The sequence below is a fragment of the Agelaius phoeniceus genome, chromosome 10 (genome assembly GCF_051311805.1).
Source record: "Agelaius phoeniceus isolate bAgePho1 chromosome 10, bAgePho1.hap1, whole genome shotgun sequence".
NCBI lineage: Eukaryota > Metazoa > Chordata > Aves > Passeriformes > Icteridae > Agelaius > Agelaius phoeniceus.
The window spans coordinates 2,488,844-2,510,890 of record NC_135274.1 but is presented as its reverse complement, the minus strand read 5'-3'; the positions used below and the strand labels follow the sequence as shown (position 1 = coordinate 2,510,890).

Genomic DNA, 22,047 nt, shown 5'->3' with positions numbered 1-22,047 from the left:
GGTGTTAGTGACAGAAAGCTTTTGGCAGCTGCCTATGGAGGCAAATCCTGTACAAGGTTTGAGCAGGTTCTGAAAGGGCTTGAAGTCCAGAAGCTCCCAGCCCTTGTCAGTGGGAGCAGTGAGAGGCCTCAGCATCGTGGCAGCCCCTGCTGAGAGCTTGGACTGCCAGTTATTGCTGTTGTGCCTGCTCTGTATCGTAAAATACTGCAAAAAAACCCTGATGTTAGATGAGAAGAGCAGTTATTCACATGAATGTGTAGCTCTGAAGAGGAGCTGGAGATGGGCTCCATTCATAATCCCAGGGCTGGGCTCAGTGGGGCAGCTGGGAAGCTGAGCACACGTGTCTGCCAGCCTGGGCTGAGCCTGGGTTCACAAGTGACTCATGCTCTTGTTCAGCTTGGTGCCACGGCCCTGAAATGTTCTTTGGGAGGCTTTTGTCACTGAACTGGAGGCTGTAGCTTCCTGTTCCACTCTGCCTAGGAAGGGACTTCTTTTTATTTATTGTCCTGTAAAATTGGTTAGCACGGAGCTGGTCTTGTGGTGATGGAGTCACTCACCCTCTGCTACTGCTGCATGCTCAGTTTGGGGATGCCTTATTCCTGCTGCTTGCTGGAGGGCTCTGCTAGGTTGGGGGTACCAAACCTGGGAAGGCCTAGGAATGCAAATGTGAGTTTGGGCACTTGGTGCCTCTGGGGTGCAGAGCTGCTTCCTGCAGGAAGCATTGCAGTTGCTGATGGAAAGTGCCCCAGCTTTCCCCAGCAGCAGGAGGCCTGCTCACTGCTAGAGAACGAAAGGGAAGAATTGTTTCTTTCAAGGACTCTGGGGAGTGCAGGGGAGTGAGGAGAAAAGTGTGTTATAGGAAAGGGTAATGTGCCCTCTGGTGAAATTGCCTTTCCCTTCCCTTCCCTGCTTGGGGCAATTTGCATTACTCCTGCTTAGGACAATTTTGTACCAGAACAGTTGGGAGCAAAAAAAGTAGAATTGTCTTGCATTTAAAAATTCTGGTAAGAAAAATATCAAGATTACAGAGAACCCTTTGGAAATACATGTTCCAGTGCTGCCTACCAAAGGTGTTAGCTTGGGTTGCTATGAGCCTGGGAACACTTTTCCACTTAATGTTTGGTGAATTTTAATTTCCTCTTTCCAATGCTTGGCTAGATTCTTGATACCTGACTAATGCTGAAGTGTCTGTGCCAAGTTTTGTTATGGGGACCTCAGTGTTTTCCTCCTTCCTCAGCTTCCCCTACAGCTGTATGCGTTCAGCTGGAAGCTGCAGTTGACCAGTAAATGTTCATCAGCCTGGTGTTAGCTGTGACTCATTCAGTCCTGCCTCACATCTTGGCTGAAGAAGCTGCAATGGCCAATAAAGCCCAGGAAAAACAGAGCTGGTGAAGGACCCCTGAATTGTGTGCAGGAGCTGTAGGTGGTGATAGAAGGACAGTGGAGAAGGAGAGCCCTGGGGACAGGGAAGAGGCTCTGACATTTCTGGCAGGTTTCTAGTTTGCTCTCAGTGCACTTATTTGCCAGGAGAGCTCTACAGAAGGGCTGGGATTGCCTTCCATGAGCTCCAGGCCCTGCCCTGGCACTGGGGCCACAGCCCCAGGAAGGAGCAGCTCTGCCAGGCACGGGGGCAAGGCAGCAGGGGAGCGCTGTGCCCCCTGCTCCCTGTGCCCCTGGTGCTCCCTGTGCCCCCTGCTCCCTGTGCCCCCTGCCCCCTGTGCCCCTGGTGCCCCCTGCCCCCTGTGCCCCCTGCCCCCTGTGCCCCCTGCTCCCTGTGCCCCCTGCCCCCTGTGCCCCTGGTGCCCCCTGGTGCCCCCTGCTCCCTGTGCCACCTGCCCCCTGGTGCCCCCTGCTCCCTGGTGCCCCATGTGCCCCCTGCCCCCTGTGCCCCCTGCTCTGTGGAGTAGGGCATGGCAGCCAGGCCCTTGTGTGGCCACTGGACATCTTCTCCTCCTTCTCCTCCTTCTCCTCCTCCTCCTCCTCCCTGGGTGCAGAGTGAGGCTGTGCCTGCACTCTTCCCATGCCCTGTGGTGCTCTGTGAGACAGGGACAGGGACAGGGATGTGCCCTGAGCCCTGCAGGGACAGAGTCAGGGATGTGCTGTGTCCCCTGCATGGGACAAGTCCATCATAACATTAAACAGGCAAGAGCTCTGCTTCTGCTCTGCTTTGAGCCTTGTGAGAGCAAAGAGCATCTGTGAACAGGAGAGACCAAGACATCATTTCCAGAGGGAGATCTGGGCTTTAGATTATATCTTTGCTTAATTTGTTCTCCCAGGCTAAACTCATTTCTGTGGTGATATGTGGTATCTGCTGTCTTTGTGATTTATTCTTGGAATCCAAGGCATGAGCTGGGCAGATAAGAAACACAGTAAGTACTTAGGATGATACCATCAACAATTACTTTTAATTACTCCTTCCAGTGTTTTGATTGAAAAGAAAATAAAAAATTAACACACAACAAAAGAAGCCACATTACACAAGTTAAAGAAAGATTTCTAGAGGGAGAGTACTTGTTATTGATGCTGTCACTGGCCTTGTTAACTCCAGAGTGTGCTGCAAACTGGAATAAAATTATGTCTTATATGAATCTTTGTATGTGTTCTTTGGCCAGGATTACTCCAGGCATGACTCTTGGTGTCACATACAGTGCACCCACTCTGTCTGTGTTTGGCAGTGGCAGAACTGGAACTCAAAGAGGTGGTGTGGACCTGTCTCACAGCACAGTGGCTTTCCCTGTCCTGTTGTGTGCATGCAAGCTTTCTGCATTTGTATTGATAAATGTGATAGCTCACCTGTGTTGGAGGTGCTGAAAGGAAAATGCCCCCCAAAGTACCAAGAGGGTGTTGGTCAACCTTTCAGCAGAGGAGTCAGCCAGGTGAAGGACCAGAGAGAGGGAAATTTGGGAGTTTGCTCTCCCTTGCAACTACCCAGGAGGCCTGGCCCCTCTGGAGCAAGGGGCTGGGACTGGGCTCTGGTCCTACCCATCCTGCTGCAGGTCCTGTCCTGTCTTCCCCTTGTCCCTCCCTGGAAAGAGACCCTGGCACAGCCCCTTCCAGCCCCTCCAGAGAGCACCAGTTTCACTCTGGACACCTGAATCTCTGCTGTCCCTTGGTGGCAGAGCAGGCACAAGGGGGGAACAAGGGCTGCCTTCAGCCCCCTCTGTCCTTCCTGCAGCCCCTCCTGCCCAGAGCTGGCCAAAGCCAAGGTGACACAGGGCCCACAGCTGGAACCTTGTGCAGTGCTGTGTCTGTTTGGGATATCAGCTCAGGAATGGGATCAGTTGCTGTCTCTTGCTGAGCTGGGCTGGTTTGTGGTTCTCAGTACCTGAGTGGTTTTGTGCTGCTACAGCTCCAAGCTGCACAGGCACAGCAGGGCTCCACTGCTTGTGCTTGTTGCCAACCATGATCTGGTCCCTTCCTGGCATGTTGGGTATCTGCAGTGCTGTGGAAAATGTTCTATGGAAATAAAAACACTGGATAAGGCATTGGGTGAATCCAAGCAGCTACAGGGGCATCTCTCAGCAGCAGCCCAACTCAGCTTTCCTCACCTCAGCAGATGAAATGGTTCCAGCAGGAGATTAGGGAAAGACAGGCTGCTAAGGAGTCATGGCTTGGTATTTTTAGCATCCCAGTTCACACCTGTAGTGCCCAGGAGCCAGCACTCGTTATAATAAGCATAATCTAATTACAGAGTGAGAAGATCTGCCCTGGATGCCAGGAGAGGAGTGCTGGCAATGGCAGGAGCCCATCACTGCCTGCCCTACCAGAACATGCTCAGCTGAAACTGAGCTGCCTCTGCAAAACCACTTTGTCCTGCTGGAAAACCAGCCAGGATCACTCCAGGCATGACTCTTGGTGTCAGGGCTGTGCAGGGAGTGACAGGAATGGGCACTGTGCACACCACGAGGTGTGGGATTTCCTACCTGGACTGAAGGCTGTGGTGGTGTTTGAGGGTCCCCAGGACGAGGGAAGAGATGAGAATCTTTACTCCATGTTTCAGAAGGCTGATTTATTATTTTATGATATTATTATATTAAAAGAAAATTATATACTAAAACTACCCTTAAGAAAGAGAACGGAGACATCAGAAAGCTAGAAAGGAAAAAGGAATGAATAATAAAATCCTGGGACTGACCAGAGAGTCTGACACAGCTGGCTGTGATTGGCCATTAATTAAAAACAATTCCCATGCTGGGTAAACATTTCTCCAAATCACATTCCAGAGGAGCAAAACATGGAGAAGCTGAAGCTTCCCAGCTTCCCAGGAGAAGAAATCCTGGCAAAGGGATTTTTCAGAAAATATGTTGGTGACAAAAGGCCACTGTGGCAGGGCTGTGCAGGGAGTCAGGGTGACAGGAATGGGCACTGTGCCCACCACGAGGTGTGGGGTTTCCTACCTGGACCAAAGGTGTGCCCTGCAGGAGGAGCAGCAGCTGCTTTGGTCTCCTGAAGCTAGAGGACTTGTTTGCCATGTGCTCTTGGAAACAGGAGTGTGGTTCTATTTCAATGTTTAGGCCATTAAATCTCCTCATCCAGGTGGTGTGGCTGTGAGACAAATGAAGAAAATGGATATATTCAAAAGCAGAATAGTACAGGGCCTCAGAAGATCCCAGGAAGCTGCTGCTTCCTGAACGTCTCCTTCACCTAGCACAGGACACTTCCAATAGGAAAAGGTGTTATTTGGGTTGTTTTCTAGGGTGTACAGAACTTGAAGAACCTTCTCAGGGGCTACAAAAGAAATGACTCATTTTTATATTTACAGATACTAACCAAAAACAAAGGCTTAGGCAGCCTCCTTTGCCTGACAGTGAGACATTATCAAGGTCTTTTTTGTTTTTCTCCTCTGTCATTCAGATTTTCCTCTGCCCCATTTTCAGACAATAGGACAAGCAGCAGTTCTTAGTTCTGTGAAGAAAGGATCTACCCAGTGTGTGTACATGGCAAAGACATCACCAGGCAGGGTATGGGTGGTGGTGGCAGGGGTGGAAGTTACAAGTTTTATGTCACCAAAGCACTGCAGGGTTTCTTTCTCAGGAAAAGGTGAAGAAGGAAAATGGGTACTGAAGTGTGCATGGTTCTTTGAGGCAGGGAGAACATCTTAGAGCCACATCATGGAAACTGATAAACAATCTGTGCTGGCCCAGCACTCCTGCCAGCACCTGCCAGTGCTGTACAGACTTTGGCACAGTTTAATGCAAGGGAGATGTTTTCACAGGAGACAGGAGCAATAAAAATGATTTCAGCATGTTTTTGCAGTGGGTTCCATTGCAGTTAACTCATGCACACACATGAAAAGGAAAGCCATGAACTGTGTTTGGGGTTTGAGGCTGATGCTTGGATGATTCAGAAGGGTTTGTTATAGCAATGCAATTTGTATCTGCTCTTAAATGTTTTCTTTAACCTTATTTGTAAAACAAATATAGATTAATTTGCCTTCAAGCTACAAGTGATTCCATAACTTGCTGTATCTTTTGGGGGAAGAGTCAGCAGCAGGCAGAGAGCCTGTGGCCTGCATGGCTCCTTTTCCTTTCCTTCTTCAAGGAGCCAGGGTGCAGCATTTATCCTCAATAAATCTGTGTGGCAGAATAGCTACAGCTGAACTGGTTTGGATACATTATCCTGAGGGATCTGTGGAGTATATTCCTCATTTGTGCAAAGAAATAATGATGAAAGAGAAAGCAGAAGAGGAGGTAGATAGGAAAAATCCAGAATTAAGTAATAAGAGAAATGGTGGAAGCAGGAGCTGTACTGCAGAGAGGGAAAAGGAGAGGAAATATCCCAGGGGAATGTGCTGGTGGGAGTGCACAGAGGAAGGGTGGTCCTGCAGCAAGGGGAGAATGGGGAAAGCATAAATGACAGAGAAATATGTTAAATATGTAGCATTAAATACAATTTTCTGATGAAAATAATTTCTACTTGGGTGTCTGAGAAATGGCAGTGTAAAAAAGCTGCAACAGCAATCACTCTTAAATGTGTGAACAACCAAACAGAAACATTCTGGGCCATTTCCATTCCCAGGATGTGCAGTTAAAATCAGGGCATCAGAAAATGTAACAAATTGTGGTAACCAGCTTTGCTTCATCCTCTACAGTGAGTGCAGACTTCAAAACTCTTGGTGAGGTCAAGTGGGGAGTCAGGCAGTCTGACACAATGTTCATCTACAGCCAAACTGCAACCAGAAACTACAAACTTTGTAGCTGTGTGAGCCCTAGGTCAGAGTCTTGTTCCAACCTGAGAGTTCAACCCCAGGCCTTGCACCTCTCCAGTCTTTGAAACCAAGGACAGCAGGGGAAGGGCACATGGACAATTTCCAGGTGCTTTTCTGGCAGCATCTGGGCTGCCTGGGGTAACTGGGTGGGGAACTGGTGCCTGGGGTGAGGAGTGAGGGGTGGGAGGGGAGTGCCTGAGCCAAAAGTTAGAGATCTTAAACCACTTTTAAGCCTTAGAGTATTTCAAGCTCCTTAAGCCACTTTAAGGCTTTAGATGGGTTTAAAATGCTTAAAACACTGTAGGGCCTTAGATGAGTTTAAGCTGATTTAGAGCTTTGGAATGACTTAAGTTTTGTGTCTTTAAGGAGGTTTTGAGGTCCTTTGAGCTCTTAATTGCAAAGAGCTTTTTGGACATTTTGAGTGAGGATGTGGCAGGTGCCTGCTCCTGTGACCTGTGCTCAGGGACTCCTTCTATCCCTGCTCAGCCAGGTTTCCCTGGCTACACCTCCATCCTCCTTTCTGGAGGGAAGAACAGCATGGCAGCAGTCAGACATCCATGTGTAGGGGTGGATGGTGCTCCAGATGGGTGTCCCTGGTGAGGGCTGCTGCTGTAGGATGGAGTGTGTGGGATCTGCTCTATTGAATGTGTGAAATGCTGAGGAGGCCCAGCCAGGAGAGGAGCAGCCCTGCCCCAGGGGACATCCCAATGTCCCTGTAATTACTGTGCTGGCAGCTGCTGATTTTCCACCTGAGTGCCAGTGTTGCTGCTCCTCGTGGGATGTAGCTGTGCCTGCCAGGTTAGCAGTGCCAGGGCTCTCTGGTTTAAGAACAGTTTGTATCTGTGGGTAGTACAGATAATCAGCATTTCCTTGCTTCTGTGCTTTTCCCTCATGCTCTAATGCTCTGTGAGATAAATGTGGCCACCCTAATGCCCAGGTCTGTGGGCCCAGTGACACTTTTACCTGTGACTTGGGCATGGCCTGGCTCTTTGCCTTGTGTGCCTTCCCAGGTGTGTTTAAGGCCCTTGGTGGGCTGTATCCAGACAGGATGTGTTTAAATGTCCTTGAAGGACTTACATTTACTTAATCTTTTGTAAAATCACCTTTTGAAATCACAGCCTTGGGCTGTGGGGCTTCCTGTAGCACAGCTCAATTATGCACCACAGGGAAAAGGTCCTGCTTTTGTCCCCAGCTTCTTGCCTGGTGGTTTCACTGGGTGCCCAGCAGCCTGAATCAGAAATGACCTTTTTGTGAGCCTTCAGCTCATGGCCACCCTCCATCCACCTGTCTCTGTTGCAGCTTCAAGGTCTCATTAGCTTGTGCTGGCCTAGAAACTTTTCCCACGTTTGATTCCTGCTGCTCTTTGTGCCTTGCCTGCTTCTCCTCCCTCTTTCTGAGTCATTCCTGATATTTGGGCTTCTGACCCTGGTGGAAAGGGCTGATGTTTTCCTAAATGGGTCTGCAAAGACCTTCTTGAGGAGCAGCTCATTTAGTCAGCCACTTGTGATAGATATTGTTTGTGTTACATTTAAATTTCTGTTGCCATTTTGTCACCCTGTCACTCAGTGTTGTACCTACTTGTTTAGAAAGAGTGAAAATACATTTCACTTATACCAGAAAATAAATGTGTTATACACAGAATTTTCAACAAACCTCCTCTGGAAAATTGCTTGACAGGTTAAAATGGAAGCTGCTTTTCAGCTTTACTGACTGTACATGTTACCAGCTACTGCAGTGTGCAGCTATAAAATGTGACACACACAGAACCTGCTGCAGAGGTACCTAAAGCTTTGAGAAGGGCTTTGCTCCTGGTTTTTCCTTATGCCAAAACTTAGGGATCTTAGTTCCCCAAATTAGCAGGCTCCTGGACAGACAGGCCATGGGAGAGTGATGGATGGAATCCTGAGGGCACTCCCAGGGTCAAGGTGATTTAGGTGTGTCACATTCACATTCTCTGAAAAATCCCTTTGCCCAGGATTTTTGTCCTGGGAAGCTGAGAAGCCTCAGAGAAAAGGAAGACAATTCTGATCTCATTTGCTTCTCCTGTGTTGTGCTCATGTGGAATGTGTTTGGAGATTGTTTACCCACAGGTGATTGTTCCATTGCATTCTGCTGGGAGTTGTTTTCACTCTTTGGCCAATCAGGGCCAAGCTGTGTTGGGGCTCTGGAAAGAGTCAGGAGTTTTCATTATTATCTTTTTAGCATTCTGTAAGTATCCTTTCTGTATTCTTTAGTATAGTATAGTGTTCTTTAATATAATATAGGATCATAAAGTGATAAATGAGCCTTCTGAGAACATGGAGTCAGATGCATCATTCCCTGCAAATACAATATAGGTGTCCTCCTCAGCTGCAGGTGACTGTCCCCTCTCCTTCATAAGGACTCTCCTGAGTTATTTCAGCCAAAAGCAAAATGGTGGAAAGCAATTTTCAAGTTGTTTTCTTTTGCATTGTAATAATCAGCTCCCCCATTTTAGGTGAGGAACTGGGAGGTTCTTGCATCGCTCTGGGGTTTGAGGGATCCCCTTTAATGGCACCCAAGGATGTGCACCCCTGGCAGGCCTTCTCAGGCCAAACTCTTCACTCTCAGGTTCACTCAGCACCAAGCACAGCTCTGCCCCCTGCACTCCCCTCAAGGCTTCCCTGCCCCTGCAGCTCTGCAGATTTCACAGCCTCTCCCTGCCTGCTGCAGGGGGGACCCTCCTCCTCCTCCTCCCATCTGCTTAAATCACTTCTGAGGGGGAATCAGGACTCAGATGATATCAATAAAAGGGAATAATGTAATTAATGCCAGTCATAATGGTTTTGTGGAAAATAGTTCTTACCAAATAAATGTGATGACAAATGTTGAATGTTTGGTAAATGGAGGCAGCTGTACTAGATGTCACATGAGGAGTTTAACTACAGGCGCTGATTAAAAAAGCAGCACTGTGGAATATCAGTGTAGCACACTTAGCTGGATTAAGATCTTTGTTGACTGACATTTTAGATTTGTTAAGGAGAATCACTGTCAAATTAAAATATTTTGAATGGAGATCTGCAGTGCTTGGTAAATGCCTGAGAGTCCTCCACTAGCCTTAATCAGTCTCAAAAATCTCTGCTGAAAAATATGCAGCTTCCAATGCAGGCAAAGGGCAGCAAATGCAAAGGGCATGGCTTGGCAGGGGCACAGAGCGTGGGCTGTGAATGAGGCAGTGACACAAGCCCTGCCCACGAGGGGACGCGGGCACAGAGGGCTCCTGGTGCCCTGGCACGTGGGCAGAGGAGCAGCAGGGAGCACTGAGGTGTTCGCTGTGCCTGCAGAGCTGGCTTGGTGGTTCTGGCACCCTGCAGGCAGGCAGCAGCAAGTCCAGCCCAGCAGGGGCAGCCCCAATTCCTGCCTGGCAGTGAGGGAGGCAGGGAGCCCCGGGGCTGGGTTAGCTCATCATGCTCAGAGAGGTGAGCCCTTCCCTGGGGTGCCTGTCTGCCCACCAGGGGGATGCTCTGAGAGCCAATCCAGATAACTCCTGCAGACTCAGTGCCTGCTGCTCAGATGGCAGGGGCTCTGTGAGATAAATTCCATCTCTGGTGCTCGTCATTAGACAGTGAAGCGAAAAGTTTTGAGAGGCAGCAAGAGCAAGCTGTCAGGACAGCAGTGTGCCCTGGTGGCTAAGAAGGTCAATGGCAGCCTGGCCTGATCAGGAATGGTGTGCCCAGCAGGAGCAGGGAGGTCATTGTGCCCTGCACTGGGCACTGCTGAGGGCAAACCCTGAGTGCTGTGCCCACCTCTGGCCCCTCAGGTGGGGAAGGACCTTGGGACACTGAGCACATCCAGAGGGAGCAGCGAGGCTGGAGAGGGGCTGGGAACACAAACCCTGAGAGGAACCCCTGAGGGAGCTGGGGGTGCTCAGTCTGGAGAAAAGGAGACTCAGGGCTGCCCTCATCACTGCACAGCTCCTGAAAGGTGCCTGTGCTCAGCTGGGGCTGGGCTCTTTCTCCAGCAGCACTGACACAACCAGAGCACACAGCCTCAAGCTGTGCTAAGGGAAATACAGGTTGGATAGCAGGGAAAATTTTCACAGAAAGAGTGATAAAGTTCTGGGATGGCTGCCCAGGGAGGTGGTGGAGTCCCCATCCCTGGGTGTGTTTAACAAAGCCTGGATGTGGCACTGGGTGCCAGGGTTGAGTTGAGCTGTTGGGGCATGGGTTGGACTCGATGATCTTGGAGGTCTCTTCCAACCTGGTCATTCTGTGATTCTGTGACAATTTCAAAACTATCCCATGGGTTCAGTTCAAGGAAGAGGCCAGCTTTGGGTTCTGCTCATATTCAGAGAAAATAGGTATTTGTGTGAATGTAGCACAAATGTGGGGCATGTGTGTAAGTAATTTTTTTTTCACTCCTCTGCTGTGAGAGAGGCAGGGGAGAAGCTCTGGAAGCAAAGTGACTACTGAAGGATCTGGAGCTGTGGGAGGGCTTTGCCTCTGGGGTCAGGACTGCTGCAGGGCTGAGGTGTTTGGTGTGCTGCAGCAGTTCAGCTTCAGCCTGTTCCACACAAGTTCAGGGAGGACAGGCAATGAGCACAGGCTTCATGGCAACCATTTTAGCTCACCAGGAAGGGCTGGGTTCAGGTGCTCCTTGTGGAACATGTCTCTTTTAGGGTCACAGAGCTGAAAAAGAAATTCCATTCTATTGGTACCTTCTCCCTGATCTTCCCTTTTCCCAGTTCTTTTGATGCTCCTGGGTTTATTTTTTGGCTCTGCATGATCCAATGTATTTGGCATTGTCAAGAGAAAGTTATTCAAATTTTATTCAAATGGAAACAAGTAGCTCAAAGATAAATATTTCCTGAAGGCATCTTCATCCCTCCTTCTGTAAATTGCTGAGATCTTTCATCTCTGTTAACATTGCCTTGAGGTCCTGTCCAAACAAGACCAGGACATACAAGGTAATTATGTCAAGGTGTCCAGCCTGAGACAGACAGGGACAAGGGGCTGCAGTGCCAACAGCCCCTGGCATGGGCCTTGGCATGCCAGGTCTGTCTGCCACACAGAATGGGCTTAATCTGGGGCAGCTCTGTGCACCAGCCCTGGCTGTGTCTCCTCCTTGGCAGCCTCTGTGTAGACACTGCTTGGAGGAGCCATCCATCAATCCTCCCCTCCATCTGTGCCATGGGAGGAGCTGCCCTGATGCCTTAGGATTTCAGCTTTTATATGTTTCAGATCCTGTAGTGCATCAGTGCATCACTCCAAACTCCACACAGAGTGTGAGTTACTGTCTTCACATTCTGGCAGACAAAACAATCCCTCTGGGTCTGGACCCAAGGACAACCCACAGCCTCAGGACCCAAAAAGTACAAAAAAGTGAATGGGTGGGCAAACTGGGGGTAAATGACTTCTTTAGCTGAGGCTGTAATTGGAGAATTAACCCTGATATGTGAATGGACCAAACTTATAATTGTCTAAAAAAACTGGTGCCCATTGTCCAGCTTGGGTGTAGCCTCTGGGAGGCTGTGACTGCCCAAGGTGAACCTGTTTGAGGCCTTTAATAAATACCCACTTTATTCTCTGAACCTTGTCCAGCCTCTGTTCTAGGGAGCCCCTCCAAGGCCTCAGCTCCAGTGCCTTCCCCTTGCAGCAGGGAGGGCTGGAACAAGATCTGGGACACACAAAGGCCAGGGCAGTAACAGAGCTGCCCTCGATTTTCAGATCCAGGCATCTGGGCTAGTGCTGCCTTTGGGTAGCAAAAGCTGCTGTCTACAAAGTTAGATGTTTCTATAAACAAAGAGAAAAGTTGATTTCTGATTGTTTTCCCCACTGCCAGCTGCAGGAGCAGCTGTGGGATGGCTGGTTTGCATTCTCTGACTTTTCCCTGCTCTACACTTGTTTGGGCCTCTTCAAGAGCATGTACTGAGTTGTCCTTGACATACAAAGCCAGCACATAAATGTTGTTTCACATGGAAATTATTAGTTGTTTTCCAAATCTTGCTTTAATTGCAAAGATCAAAGGTTGGTGAGCTGAGCCCTTTGAGCTGAGGAGGTGCTTGGCAGGGTGAGCATCCCCTTCCCTCCTGCCCCTCTGGGAGCCAGCAGCTCCCTCTGCAGAGCTGCGCGGTGCTGCCACCTCAAACTCATTTTGCCAAAACCCTGTGACCTGCTGGTGTGTTTTATCCTTCCTGGGGTAGGAGAGTCCTATGGGAATAAATCACACAGGACTCCATTTTCTTCATGGTGGGAAAAGCCATTCTTTATTCACAGAACTCCTTTTATACAGTGTTACAGACCTCGTGTGGGGCTCCAATTGCTCAGGAGATTTCTTGACAATTACTTTATTGGTTAGTAACAAGTTGTTATCCTCTATTGATTGGTCACTCAAACTGTGTATACCTGCAGGGAAATTGTTTGTAAAAGATAGTTTTCATTTTTCTATCTGATGATGCAAAAATAGTTTATACAGGTACAAGTTGGGTTTTTTTTTACCTAGGAATAGATTGTTATGTTAATGAACTGCTCACACCAGGCTTGCTTTCACATGGGAACTTGCAAAGGGCCAGCTTTGACAAGGCCAGGCAGTGATTCCAGGAGAGCAGGTCTGGTATTATGAAGCCTCTCTCTATGATTTCTCTCCCTTACTGCAGCAGTGCTGCCCCTGTCTCCCTGTGGCAGCTTGCCCTGGGGAGGATGGGGCAGTGCTGTGCCCCCAGCTGGGCCAGCTCTCCTTGCTGCAGTGCCTGTGGCACCCTGGCTGCTCCTGTGCCATGGAGGTGCCAGTCCTGGCTCTGAGCTGCCCACCTGTACCTGCTCTGGGAGAGGAGGGGCTCTTGGCCTGGGTGTGGTGGGTGTTTCTGCCCAGGAGCTGGACTGGACACAGTGGGAAATATCAGTAAAAGGCACAGCCTGAGCTGGGGAGAGAGGAGCAGAGCCCTGATCCCTGATCCCTGCTCAGCACCCAGGTGTGCCCTGCCCACCCTGGGGTGCCAGCACAGGAGGAGCTGGGCAGGGAGGGTGCCATGGCAGCCTGAGCATATGAAGGGGTGTGCAGTGCTGCTGTATTACAGTAATTGAGATAATCCCATGAACAGATGAAATATTTTTTTGCTCTTTATTTCATGCTTTATAGATCATTCCTCCTCAGAAACATGGTGTTTGTTGTCAGTTATACAAATCCTGGCCTGTTGTTCAGGTGTATTTTATTTACTCCTTTCCTGAGAACTGGCAGTGCCAGGCTGGTGATCCCACAGTTGTGACTTCCTGTGTTTTCTAAGTCATATCCACAGTATGGCTGTTGTTGACTAGAGAAAATGTAAGATATTAATATTAATGGATGGATTAAAATACCAGCTGAGGATTCCCTCCCCAGCCCTGTGGATTTCAGTGACTCTGAGTAGAACCATGTGGCTCTGTGAGCTGAGTGTGTCAGCCCTCTGTGCTGTGAATGCTGGCTCAGGCTTGGTCTCTTTTCTTCCCATCACATTACCAAGCTGTGACAGTGTGGTACTGTGTGGCATTAATGCCTTCACATCATCAGTGCTCTGTTGTGTGATCATCTCAGTGCTAGAGGGAGCCCCTTAGTCTCTCTCTGGACATGGCCACAGTGTGTGACAGCCTGCACATCACACTCAGAGCACTGATCCAGGCTGCCATGTTTGAACCCACAGAGAAGGAATTTTGTCTGAGAAAGAGCCATGTTCCCTATGTGCTGGTCACAGTTTGGATGCCACTCTTCTGAAGGTTCAGCAGGTTCTGCCATTTCCTGAGCAGCAGCCATCCCTTCCCACAGGGATGTGTAGCTCAGCAGGGCGTGGCAGCAGCTGCTGTCACTGCTGTGTGCCCAGCTCTGGCAGTGAGAGCTGAGTGTTCAATCAGCTCCCCTCCCTGGGGCTGCCCAGGAGCTGGGCTCCAGCCACCCCCTCACCCTGTACTGCTCTCCCTCCCTGGGGTGCTGTTCACAGGGGTCCCAGGATGAGAGAAAAGATGAGAATCTTGACTCCATGTTTCAGAAGGCTGATTTATTATTTTATGATACATATTATATTAAAAGTATATACTAAAGTTCTACTAAAAGAATAGAAGAAAGGATTTCATCAGAAGGTTAGCAAGGAATAGAAAGGAATGGAATGAGAATAAAATCTTGTGACTGACCAGAGAGTCTGAGCCAGCTGACTGTGATTGGCCATTAATTAGAAACAACCACATGAGACCAATCCCAGATGCACCTGTTGCATTCCACAGCAGCAGATATTTATTGTTTACATTTTGTTCCTGAGGCCTCTCAGCTTCTCAGGAGAAAAGATCCTAATGAGAGGATTTTTCATAAAAGATATCTGTGACATCTCCCTGCAGCAGGAGGAGCTGGGCTCAGCTTGTGCTGTGCACAGGCACCAGTCAGTCCCTGCAGTCCCAGAGCAAATGGATTGCCCAAAGCAGCAGTAGAGCCCTTTGTGAGAGTGGCTACACCATCCTCACCCAGGGCCCAGCTGCTCTTCTGGAGCTGAAATCTGAGAGCCAAGTCTGGAAAAATACACTTTTACATCCACTCTCTTCCCTACTCTAGTTGTCACTGCTTTATGTTAAAAAGCTACGACCTCTAAATTACTGAGGGTGCACTCAATCCCCTCATCCAGATCATGGATAAATATATTTAGAGAATCCTAGAGTATCCTGAGTTGGAAGGGACACACAAGGATCATCAAAGTCCAACTGCTGGCCCTGCACAGACACCCCAAGAATTCCACCCTGTGTCTGACAGCGCTGTCCAAACGTTCCTGGAGCTCTGGCAGCCTTGGGCTGTGACCCTGGGGATCCTGTTCAGTGCCCCACACCCTCTGGGGAAAGAACCTTTTCCTGATATCCAGCCTAAAGCTGTCCTGCCATAGCTCCAGGCTGGTCCTTGGGTCTGTCACTGGGCACCAGAGAGCAGAGGGGGAACACTCACCCCTGCCACCACCATCATCAAAACACTCCCTCACATCCAGGCTTCCCCCACTGCCTCTCCTTCCATGGCTGCTCCTTCTGAAGGGTTTATGGCCACCCCCTGCAGCACTCCAGTTGTGAGAATCATCCCACTGTGGTGGCAGCTGTATCCCAGTTTTCCTTCCACACCATAGCCCTGGGCTCCTCCTGTTTGTTTCCCATCCTGTGTGCATTAGTGGATGCACTCACTTGGGCTGATCCCACCACCTTTTGGGGGAGGAGAGGCTCTAATTTCTACATGACCATTCTGAGGCACTTCTGTTGTTTTTAATACATCAATAACCCTTTTGGCTTTGCTGCCACATGGATCCATCCCCTATTTTCACAGATACACACAGCATCCCTGCACTGCATCCCACCTAGCTCTGGCTACACTGGCTGTGTAGATAAGTGGGAACCTCTCACCCTCTCCTTCCCCATCATGCTGTTATTTCTGTCAGAATGGAAACACTGCATTAAGCTGTTTCTGGTTCAGTGCAGGGCCATTTGCTATCCAAAGGCAGACTGCATTTCAATTTGCTTTCAAATGCCTCGTTAACCCTCTTCTGATTTACTCAGCTGATGATTGTGCTGAGTTCTTTTCCAATGTGCATATCTCCTTTGTGAGAGGCAGCAGCAGTGACCCAGAGCAGGGGAGAGCTCTGGGTGACTGAGCAGCCAAGGGCCAAGGGTGGCCATGCCCTGTGTGCTGTGGTGTCACTGCTGGGACACCTACCAGGGACATTGGCTTTCCTACAGCTTCTCTCTTTCTCCTGTGTGCCTCCCATACTGTCCTCCTGTTGTCTTCCCATAATTCATCTTTGCACCATTTCCCTGGAGAAAAACAGGCCTTCACTGCCACTCCAAGTGGCCAAGTGCTTTTTGGCAGAACTCCAGTATGCACTCCATCTTCTTGGGAAAACCTTTGGTGTTCAGGCAGTCCCAGGCACACTCAGGCCCTGAGAAGCCTGTGAGTGTGCTCTGGAGTTGTGGAAATCCAAGGGACACTGTCCTGATAAACCAATGGCATCAGGCACTGCTGCTGTGGTGGCCAGCAGGCCCAGCCCACAGACACCCCTGCAGCAGCACCCAGGTGTCACCTGGGCACCCCACAGCTGAGGTGGGGATGGTCAGCAGTGCTACCAGGCATCACTGAGCTCAGAGCTCCCTTGCAGCTTCCAGACACGTGGCTTTGGTTTTGGTTTTGTTTTTTTTTAATTGTTGGGGGTCCTGTTTTTCCTAGAGCACGTAGTAAATAACTGTTGTTCCTCAGTATAATTGCTTAAAACTCTCCAGGAGTCTTATTTTAAGCATCTTAAGTGCAACGTTTAACCACCTTACAGGCTTCAGCTGCCACCCATTCCAGAGTAGCTCTGAGGCCTCTGAATGCTTTTTCACAGAATCACAGAATCACAGAATGACCAGGTTGGAAGAGACCTTCCAGATCATCGAGTCCAACCCAGCCCCAACAGCTCAACTAAACCCTGGCACCCAGTGCCACATCCAGGCTTTGTTAAACACACCCAGGGATGGGGACCCCATCACCTCCCTGGGCAGCCATTCCAGAACTTTTTGCTGTCTCTAAATATTGATGCTCAAGGTTTTAGTTGAAGGCTTTCCAAAGCAGAGCTGCAATGGCAGCACCAGAGCATCCTCCACAAACAAGGTACCACTGAGCCTTGTCATGGTTTGATGCTGGTGCAATGCCAGTGCCCCCATATATAAAATATATTCTCCCCAGTGGCTGCTGTGAGATGTGACCAGAAATAGAGCAAAGCAGGCTCCAGCTTGGGAATAAAGGAAAGAACTTTATTAACTTACAATATGAAAAAAAGGAAGACAGAGAAATCAGAATGAAAACCTTCCAAAACCATTCCTCCTCCTCCCCCCTATTTCCACCACCACACAAAATAGAACTTTAGATTCTCAATCCAGTTACCACCCCTCAGATAATCAACTCTCATTCATCACCACCCTTCAGATAATCAACTCTCAGTTCATCAAGGAGAGAGGAGTCCCTCTTGTACCATAGGCTTCCCCAGGAAACACAGTTGAAACCTCTTTCACTGACAGGAAACAGCCTTGTTTGCTGGCTGAGGCAAAGCCAGCAGGATGAAATACCAGAATTTATGTTTTTATGGTGGTAAACATAGTGTGTGCCAGTGATTCTGAATAAATGCTGTTGATAATATCAGTTCAGTCCTTAAAATAGTATTGATTTGATACAGAAAATGAGTTTGGGCTAAAACTAGGGATTTTTTTTTCCTGCCAGACCTTCTAATTATTAAAGCATCTTATAAAATTTCCTTGACACTTAATTTTTTTTAATAATTCTTCTGTACTTAGGTGACTCTGATAAGTGGATCATCTTGATTCTCTATTACTGCAAGGATCAGTAGCAGCTGAAGATAACAGACTTTGGGGCACAAGATGCAATGGGCCATTATCAGTTCTTTATAAAGAACTGATTTTTCTTTATTTTTAAACGAAAATGAAACTTCTGTGTATGCAGGTTCATACTCTGACACAAAGCTCCAGCCAATAATTCTGAAGGGAAAAAAAATGCAAGTGAAGGCAAAGCAACTGCCAGCCTTGTAGCCACTCCTCATTGCTCATGGGGCACAGAGGTACCAGGACATGTGCCAGGGCTGCAGCCAGGCTGGCACTGGGTGCTGCTGCCCTCAGGGACTGACACTGTGCCTCTGTGCCCACAGCTGATCAGCGATGGCAGCGTGGTGTACGCGGAGGCGCTCTGGGACCACGTCACCATGGATGACCAGGAGCTGGGATTCAAGGCCGGAGATGTCATCGAAGTGATGGATGCCACCAACAAGGAGTGGTGGTGGGGCAGGATTCTGGACAGTGAAGGCTGGTTTCCAGCCAGCTTTGTTCGGGTAAGATCTTCATCTTTCCTTGTGCCCTCTCCATGAGCAGCAGGTGTTTGTCCTTCCCCAGGTTTAATGTTCTCTGGTGACTCCAGAGGACTTTCACTGCTAGAGATGGTTCAGCATGTCTTGTTTGTATTCCTCTACAAGGGCTACAGTACAGGGTGCCCTCCTGGGCTGATCCCACCACCTTTTGGGGGAGGAGAGGCTCTAATTTCTACATGACCATTCTGAGGCACTTCTGTTGTTTTAATACATCAATAACCCTTTTGGTTTTGCTGCCACATGGATCCATCCCCTGCTTTCACAGAGATACACACAGCATTACTGCACTGCATCCCACCAGTGTGGAGAAGTCCCTCTACAGGAGTAAATCAGGGCAAAAGGTTCAGCTCCAGACCAGAGCAGAGCTGAGCTGAGCTGAGCTGTGCCAGCTGGGGAGAGCAGAGCAGAGCTGAGCTGAGCTGTGCCAGCTGGGGAGCTGCCCTGTTTGCTGGTTTGCAGCCTGGCTCCTGCTTTCCCATCTGTACATTGGCTGATTTGTGCCCAAGCACATGGCATCCACTTCCAGGAGCAAGCAGCGCTCTCCTGGAGGAATCCCTGATACAGATCCCTGGATTCTTCACTCCAGTGTCCACTTAGACAATAGAGATGAGTGTGGCACCAAAGGCACCTCTCTGCAGCTGTGCTGGGGCCAGTGCAGTGCCACAGCCAAAGGATGCACCCACCTGACTCACACATGCACCTCCTCAGCCCCACCAGGCTGCTGGCACTGCGAGCCAGGCACTAAAAAATGGAGGAGAAAACCCCAAGAAATGTCTGGGCAGTGATCTGGGGCAATGTGAGACACTCAGTTCTCGTGGGCCAAGGCTGTCCCCTGGTGCCAGCTTCAAAGCCCACACAGAAGAGCTGTGCAGAGCAGCCCAGCGCCCTGCAGAGGCTCCATTTCCAGCAGAGCTTTCTGAAACACATCAGGGCAAGCAGGGGGAAAGCAGGAGAGTGGGAGGTGGTAACTGCTGTGCTCGCTGTCCCGCTGGGACGAGAAAGGCTTTTTTCCTTTCTCCTGCCTGGGACTGTCGCTGTGGGTGCCTGACAGCTTTCCCCAGCTCGGGGCAGGCTCCTCAGCGCTGCAAAGGCAGTGAGGTGCCTAAGGGCAGAGATTCTCAGCCCTTTAGCTCTTTATCCAGGTCACTTCAGATCACAAGTGACCCAACACCAGGTGGAGCATGAAAGGAGGTGACACGAGGTCATCCGGTGTCTGTAGCAAAAGTCCTTGCAGAAGTGGGGCGGTTTTGAAACGCTTTGTTATAGATTGCAGGGGATAGTCTCAGCTGCATAATTAATACAAACAGTGGAATGTTTTGCAAATAAGATTACCAAGACCTCGGCACTGCTTTTTCTTGCAATGAAAATACAGAATTTTTTTCTTTCATGTTACTGATAAATTGAATTGTCCTGGCTGGCAAAAACATGTCATCTTAGAGTAAAGCAGACAGTACTAGGCACTGGGGATACAGAGTAAGAAATTCTTTTAACAGAGGAATCCCAACACTTAGTCAAGCATCCAGCTGAAGATTTCCTGCTAATTACCACTGGCTCAAGCTCACTGCAGGGAGGGCTGGTATGTCTGGAGGCTCGGCTCAGACTGCAGGACTCTGTCACTCCACATTTGAGTTTCAGGCCGAGCTCTGAGTTTAAGAGCTGCCGATGTCCTGCTCACAGTGAAGGAGAACCAGGGTTGTACATCTTGAGGGCTTCAGCAGTGAGTGAATTAACTTCAGCAGTGAGTAAATGTAATCTGTGCCTGTGCTGGCAAGGGAGGGTATGCACTGTGTTTTATATGTAGGTGTATTTATATCAAGTGGTAAATTATAGAGCCTAGAAGAAACTACATTAAAAGTTTAAAGCAGTTCTGTGTCACTGTACTAAAAATTCCTGTAATTATGTGTGGTTTATCTTCCTAACTTTAACTCCTTCTCTGTGCTGGGATGGATCCTTTGGGTTGTGTACAGAGTATCCCCAGGGCACTCAGCAGTGCCAGAAAAGGAAGCCCAGAGTGGAATGCTGCAGTCCATGCCTGAGCTGTGTGGCAGTGTCCCTTTAGCTCAGATCTGTGGCAGTGTCCCTTTGGCTCAGAGCTGTGTGGCAGTGTCCCTTTAGCTCAGGGCTGTGGCAGTGTCCCTTTAGCTCAGGGCTGTGGCAGTGTCCCTTTAGCTCGGATCAGTGGCAGTGTCCCTTTAGCTCAGGGCTGTGTGGCAGTGTCCCTTTGGCTCGGGTCTGTGGCAGTGTCCCTTTAGCTCGGATCTGTGGCAGTGTCCCTTTAGCTCAGATCTGTGGCAGTGTCCCTTTATCTCAGAGCTGTGGCAGTGTCCCTTTAGCTCAGGGCTATGTGGCAGTGTCCCTTTGGCTCGGGTCTGTGGCAGTGTTACCCTTTGGCTCGGGGCTGTGGCAGTGTCCCTTTGGCTCGGGTCTGTGGCAGTGTCCCTTTAGCTCTGGGCTGTGGCAGTGTCCCTTTAGCTCAGGGCTGTGGCAGTGTCCCTTTAGCTCGGGGCTGTGGCAGTGTGTTATCCTTTAGCTCGGGGCTGTGTGGCAGTGTCCCTTTGGCTCGGGTCTGTGGCAGTGTTACCCTTTAGCTCTGGGCTGTGGCAGTGTCCCTTTAGCTCAGGGCTGTGGCAGTGTCCCTTTAGCTCGGGGCTGTGGCAGTGTCCCTTTAGCTCGGGGCTGTGGCAGTGTGTTATCCTTTAGCTCGGGGCTGTGTGGCAGTGTCCCTTTGGCTCGGGTCTGTGTGGCAGTGTCCCTTTAGCTCAGAGCTGTGTGGCAGTATCGCTTTGGCTCGGGTCTGTGGCAGTGTTACCCTTTGGCTCAGGGCTGTGGCAGTGTTACCCTTTGGCTCGGGGCTGTGTGCAGTGTCCCTTTAGCTCAGGGCTGTGGCAGTGTCCCTTTGGCTCTGGGCTGTGTGCAGTGTCCCTTTAGCTCAGGGCTGTGTGGCAGTGTCCCTTTGGCTCGGGTCTGTGTGGCAGTGTCCCTTTAGCTCAGGGCTGTGTGGCAGTGTCCCTTTAGCTCGGATCTGTGGCAGTGTCCCTTTGCTCGGATCTGTGGCAGTGTCCCTTTGCTCGGGTCTGTGGCAGTCTCCCTTTAGCTCGGATCTGTGGCAGTGTCCCTTTGGCTCGGGTCTGTGGCAGTCTCCCTTTAGCTCGGATCTGTGGCAGTGTCCCTTTGGCTCGGGTCTGTGGCAGTGTCCCTTTGGCTCGGGTCTGTGGCAGTGTCCCTTTAGCTCGGATCTGTGTGGCAGTGTCCCTTTAGCTCGGATCTGTGGCAGTGTCCCTTTAGCTCAGGGCTGTGGCAGTGTCCCTTTAGCTCGGGGCTGTGGCAGTGTCCCTTTAGCTCGGATCTGTGGCAGTGTCCCTTTAGCTCGGGGCTGTGGCAGTGTCCCTTTGGCTCGGGGCTGTGGCAGTGTCCCTTTAGCTCAGGGCTGTGTGGCAGTGTTACCCTTTGGCTCAGGGCTGTGTGGCAGTGTCCCTTTAGCTCGGATCTGTGGCAGTGTCCCTTTAGCTCGGGGCTGTGGCAGTGTCCCTTTAGCTCAGAGCTGTGGCAGTGTCCCTTTAGCTCAGGGCTGTGTGGCAGTGTCCCTTTAGCTCGGGGCTGTGGCAGTGTCCCTTTAGCTCGGATCTGTGGCAGTGTCCCTTTAGCTCAGGGCTGTGTGGCAGTGTCCCTTTGGCTCGGATCTGTGGCGAGCAGAGCAGCGGTGCCCTCCAGCCGCTGCTTCCCTGTGCCCGTGCTGTGCTGCCCTCTGATGGGGGACACCGAGAGTCCCACACCGCCCTGCCGGGCTCTGCCCTTCTTCCCCAGCTCGGTGCTCACGGGCAGCTGATCTGCTTCTACTGTAGCAATGAAGTCTCTTTAAATAATCCTGGGGAAGCAGACACCGAGGGGCCATCTGTTACTGACAGTGTGAGAACAATGTAGTAGTTAAAAAACCAACCATTTACTGGTCCTCCCCCTCCCCCCCCAAAGTGTTCCTTCAAGT

At 50.0% G+C, this 22,047-nt stretch overlaps 1 protein-coding gene across 4 annotated transcripts in view; it reads left to right on the top strand.

The window, feature by feature from the left end:
• The window catches only part of ARHGEF4 (Rho guanine nucleotide exchange factor 4), a 139,429-nt gene that overhangs the window by 102,626 nt on the left and 14,756 nt on the right, over window positions 1–22,047 (top strand). For all 4 annotated transcript variants that reach the window (XM_054639051.2, XM_054639052.2, XM_077183620.1 and 1 more), the window contains one exon: window positions 17,850–18,029. In XM_054639051.2, coding sequence (XP_054495026.2) covers window positions 17,850–18,029 — 180 coding nt within the window. The remainder of the gene's footprint in view (window positions 1–17,849; window positions 18,030–22,047) is intronic.